This window comes from Vigna angularis, chromosome 8 (genome assembly GCF_016808095.1).
Source record: "Vigna angularis cultivar LongXiaoDou No.4 chromosome 8, ASM1680809v1, whole genome shotgun sequence".
In the NCBI taxonomy this organism is placed as follows: Eukaryota; Viridiplantae; Streptophyta; class Magnoliopsida; order Fabales; family Fabaceae; genus Vigna; species Vigna angularis.
In genome coordinates, this window is record NC_068977.1 from 18,184,336 (window position 1) to 18,189,897 (window position 5,562).

Consider the following 5,562-nt stretch of genomic DNA (forward strand, 5'->3'; position numbering starts at 1 on the left):
GTTAAGTGTATTCTTCATACTCACCACCACCATCATTATATGGAATTTTGAATTTTTCTCACTATCAATTTAATAATGAAGAAAAGTTAAATAACTCTACCCTTACTCCTAATTAACTATATATCCTCGTATCGAAAAGTGAAAATAAAAAACTAATATATATATATATAATTAATGAATATGATAATAAAAATTAGAGAAAAAAAATTCAGGAACTAAAGTAGGAAAACTAAATTTTAATGATAAATCACTAACACATAATGGACTTTATAACATCAATCCATCAAATATTCAGTCAATGAAAATATTAATATAAAAAATTAAGGGTTTTTGTGATTAAAATATAAAACTTAATGTTGATTGGATTGTGGACAAACATTTATTAGAAACTTGATATCAGTTCCCTTAAATCCATAATTAAAGGATATCGATGACTGGATGTTCGTTGCAAAAGGACATTCTCTCCCTAATATCATCCAACATCAAAATGTTAAAAAAAAAACTAACACAAGAGTATTTTTCTTCATTATTTCTTCACGCTTTCTTTTGTTAGACCTTTTGAACCCTTCAAGCAGTGGTTTTATTCACTCTCCAACTTCTCTTAAAGTTTAGATATGTACAGTAAATAATGAATATTGAAGTTTGGTTTATCTTGGTTTAAGTTTGAATATAGTTTGATTTTAGTTATGTTTTTTATTATTTTATTTATTTTAACTAAATGTTTTTAAGAATTTAAGGAACTTTGTTTTAGGAAAATTTTCTCACATCTATTTTTTTCTTTGTGAACATGTTTGTTTTATTTAAATTTGTTTTCTTACAATCAAATTAACTTTATGTGAGTCTTAAAATGAACTTTAAGATAAAAAATATTGATGATATTTAATTAATTTTTATGTTCATTATTAGTTTATTTTAAAATTTATTAGATAATTGATTAAATTGTATTTTTATTTTACACTGAATATTTGATTAATTTTAGATTAGATGTTTTACATTTAAATTAAATGAGTCAAATATAAAAAGGAAGAATAATTGAAGCAATTCATATATTTATTGTAACATCATGCTTAATGACAAATGTAAAGCTGGAAATTGAAAAGGAAAATATGCAATTTTATTCTGATAAATATATCTTACTTTAATAATTTGTCAGGCTTAATAAGTTTTTGTTTTTAAACTCTCCAAACAATTATTCAAAACATTGGTTGCAGCAAGAAATATGTGGAAACTACAAGAGCTTCTGCTAGAAAAGTGTGTAGCATTTAGTGTTTATGATGTCTTGGGGAGAGGTAAAGGGTAATTAAAAGCTCTAAAAACAACGAAGGCAAGTTGGTAACTGGATAAGGATTGTGATCAAACTACCATCATTAATACATTTCTGATAAGTTTAAATTTTGACCTATCATCCCAATGTTATACACTGCCATATCACATTTTCTACTTTACTTTTCACTCACACCTTCACCTACTCTGCATATGACAAGAGATGCACAAAACACTCACCCAGACACCACAAGCTCAACTCTCTCCTGTGAATTTCATTATCTGCTTTCTTCCACCTCTCTTCACGTGCAAATATGTGCAACCACAACTCATTTAAGGTTAAAGTATTTAAAATTTGTTAAAACTTGTTTATATTCATAAAAATACAATTTTTTCAGATAGTGGCACGATTTCATAATCCAAATTCATATTAAATTTACTAGCTAATGATTCAGTTTGGAATGTTTTTAAAAATTATTTAAACTGTACTTTTTAGTAAATTAAATTAAGTATTTGAAAAGTCTGAAGTCAAATAGTTTGTTGTTAAATAGAGCTTGTTATCCTATATAAAGTTACAGTAAGATGGTTATTACTTGCATATTCTGACAACTCCTCATACATATATAACAATTTTGTCGTATAATGAAAATGTCATAATTAAAATCCAATATTGTTATTATTTCTCGAACATCCATGTGACTATGTGGGTTCAAATTTAGGTAACATTTTACATTGTTTTTTTTCTTTAGCTAAATGTCACACTAGGTTAAACTAAAACACTCTTTGGTTCAGGCTATAAAAAGTCGAGAATCTTCACCAAACATTATACCTGAACCATATGATATATATTGATTTAGATATTTATGTTGCCGAAAATGATCAATATTTTAACTTTTTGTTTTTATATATATTATAGGCAACAAAGCTAAACAAAACTCAACACTAAACATAACAGGGTTTTTTTTATCTTAGGTATAATAACATTTAAACAATAGACATGTAACAAATTTAAATAAAAGGTCTATTTCCCCATGTCAAAAACAAGGGTAAGAAAGCTAAACATGTAAAGTTCCTTATACTAATGGAAACCCCCCACGGTAACGGAAGCTTTGCTCTCATCTGCTGGCTTCGGATTTGGCAGCAGAATAACAGCTAACACCGCACTCACAGTGGCCGCCACTGCACCCAACACAAACGCCGGCAAGTTACCACCACCAAACCATTTATCCCATTGTCCACTTATGGCTGATACTATCATCTGTATATATAAAAGTCATGTATACACAAAATTTAGTCATAAAGTTAATCACCATAATAATCATATGATATTTTGATATAAACTTTAATCAAATTAACAATTGTGATAAAAAAAAATATATTAATTTTTTAAAACAAATATTTGCCCAAGTTTAACCCATCATGTAATTATGTATTCAATTCTTAACATAGTTATGAGAAAATATATTAAATTAAATGACAAAAATATGTTTGTAGTGTAAAAGGATTCTTACCTGGGGCACGACAATTGAAACATTGAGGACGCCCAAAGATAAACCTGAACATTTTGAAACAGGAAGAAAGGTTAATTATGTATATATACATTTGATTTATGACTACAGTAGTTTGCCAAATTTTTTTCTTTTTACAACGTAAATTTCACAAACAGTAATTTTCTAAAAGTACAATAATTATTTTAAATATAAAACATAATAAATTATATTGTTTGCTTTACCTTGGCCTGCACCTGAAGTACTGGAGTATATAGATGCTAGAGCAAATGGAACACTGAAAGTAATCTGGGTAGACATTGAAAGTATATATTAGTTTATGACACATTGATATATAATTATATATTGAGTAATCTTTAAATACTTTATATATCCTCTCTCAGATAATGGTTTTAAAATTTTATAGTTTGTATAACCTTTTTTTTTCCTCAACCTTCCAAAATAAAACAAACAAAAAAAAAATAAAAAACCAAGGAGTTATGTACAAATGTATAGAAGCCATTGACTTAAATCTACAAAAAAAACTTTAACGTTATTACTTTGATTATAATGGTCAACATTTAAGGACGACTTAATTACGCATTACACAAAAATTAATCTTACTAAAAAATATTAATAACATATTGAATATTTCAACATCTAAAAAAATATTAAATGTATTAAATAGTTACCAAATCAGCTTGCTTAAAAAAAGAAAAAAAAAATCTCTGAAATTAAAACATCACAAAAATGGTTTGAAAACATTTTTCAGATCAGAAGAAAAAAACTGAAAAAAAAAAAAAAAAGATAGACAGACAATAAAAACATTACAAGAAAGAAAGGAATGGTTATACCGCTAGAGGGATTCCGAGGACGGAGAAGAAACTCAATGCGCCAGCTTTAACAGAGGTCGAAGGATGACCAGCGATGACTCCGTCATGCCTCCGTTCGTTACGTGCAGCATTTGTGATCACCACCGTCATGGCCATGCCAACGGCAAGGATAACGTTAACGATTGCCCATAGCCACTTAACTCCTCCGACAAGACGACCCATTGGTTCCACCGCCAATGACATCAGAGCTAAAACGACTGAGTTCAACATGAGCCCCAATGAACCTGCATGCACGCCATCATTGTATGCTGGACTGCCCACATCACCGCCATACACCTCACGACCCATCCAATCAGTATCAAACAACATATAAGGAAACCATGCGACCCAGTTAATGGCAGTTACAAGCATCAACATCAACATTGGTTTTTGTAATTCCTTAAAGGCAGCACCCAATTCACCAAAACATGAACACCAAAATCCGGTTTGAACGTCTTGGTTTTCATCGTTGTTAGTGTTGCCAGAACCGAGCTTTAACTGTGGATCCTCCACGCAAGTGAGAACAATGACACAAAGAATAAGGAGGAGCAGTATTGAGAAGAAAAAACAACTTTTCAGGTTTGCACAAAACACGTCACACGCCTTGGTTTCAGTGAACGGGAAAATGCGATGGAGTTTATCATAGGAGCCAGCGGCATAGCCAAGAACGTTGCCAATGGCCATGAAGAACGAATAAAAGGCATTGGCAGTTCTGGTCTTTTTCTGATCTCCAGCGGCAAGATCTCCGAGAAAAGCTCGGCATGGACCCTGAAGCATGTTGTTAGCAACATCCAAGATCCAAAAGCCAATCACAAAAATGGCCACCGCTCGTGGACGCGTCTTTTTGGTTAAATCGTCGCCGGTGGCGTGTCCTATATCAGCCGCATAGCCAATGAGAAACACAGAGATGGCAACGGCAAGCGCACCACTCATTATGAATGGACGGCGGCGGCCAAAACGGGAAGTGCATCTATCACTGGTGTACCCTACAATGGGCTGCACAACCAACCCAGAAATGGGGCCACAGAGCCAGATGAAAGAGGACCAGGCATGAGGAACTCCCAAAGTCTGAACATAGGGTGTTAAGAGAGAGAGTTGCAGGGCCCATCCAAATTGGATTCCCGCAGCAATGGAAGAAACAGCAAACATTTTTCGGAGGGGACTAGATTGTTTCCGCTCTGCTGTTTCCATCTGAAGCGAAGAGGACGAAGGCTCCATTGAACAGATCTCCCTAAAAACACACCAGTGTTTGATTCCCTTCTATGAAACAAAAGGAGTGAGAGAAAATAGTGTGAGAAAAAGGGAAGAATTGGTGAGCATTTAAAGAGTGAGGATCAATAAGTGGACAAAATAAGAATACTGGAAGAGCCGGTATCAGGTGATTTTGTGATTTTTAGGTGAAACCCCTGAATCCTTATCCGTTGTTGACGTGGAATGAATATAGTTTTCACACTGTGTAACGCAATCCAAACTTTTGTTTGACATTGATTGTAAAGGACTGCATTTATTAACTCCAATTAAACCTTTTATTAATTTTTATTTTTTTAAGCATTTTCATTACTGTTTCTTAATAGTAAAATATGGCTACAAATCAAAAATTCAAACCATTTCAAAATAAAATGCTTCAGTCTATTAAAATCAAATCACACTAACTAAATTTTGCTTAAAATTGGATCAAAACCGCATGAAGACTATGAAAGCAGCAATAGGTGGTGTTGCAGTGTTGCAATTTTAGATTGTCAAAAATTTACTTTTTCAATTTTTTATATATTATTTTTTTTTACGGAAATTTAAATACTCATGATAGTATTGGTCAATGTTGTTCTAACTACTGTTTTTTATAAAGTCTTCTCAATCAATAACTTAATCTTGATTTTTAAAATCTTCAATCCTGATTGTGTGCCTATTGATGACAAGATTTCTTCTTATTACAGATTTGA

At 31.8% G+C, this 5,562-nt stretch overlaps 1 protein-coding gene across 1 annotated transcript; it reads right to left on the reverse strand.

Moving 5' to 3' along the window:
• Positions 1–2,189: 2,189 nt before the first annotated feature.
• On the reverse strand, positions 2,190–4,907 carry LOC108344655 (sucrose transport protein SUC8). The gene is made up of 4 exons (XM_017583094.2): positions 3,605–4,907; positions 2,996–3,059; positions 2,775–2,818; positions 2,190–2,521 (listed from the first exon to the last, which is right to left on the reverse strand). Exons 1-4 carry the CDS (start codon positions 4,838–4,840, stop codon positions 2,342–2,344), a joined length of 1,524 nt encoding a protein of 507 aa, XP_017438583.1. The 5' UTR covers positions 4,841–4,907; the 3' UTR covers positions 2,190–2,341.
• Between the last annotated feature and the right edge of the window lie 655 nt (positions 4,908–5,562).

Coding starts and splice junctions, on each gene's coding strand:
- LOC108344655 (XM_017583094.2), bottom strand. CDS start 4,840: ATGGAGCCTTCGTCCTCTTCGCTTCAGATGGAAACAGCAGAGCGGAAA. Junction 3,060..3,604: donor TCCTCGGAATCCCTCTAGCG/GTATAACCATTC, acceptor ATGTCTACCCAG/ATTACTTTCAGTGTTCCATT. Junction 2,819..2,995: donor TACTTCAGGTGCAGGCCAAG/GTAAAGCAAACA, acceptor CAAAATGTTCAG/GTTTATCTTTGGGCGTCCTC.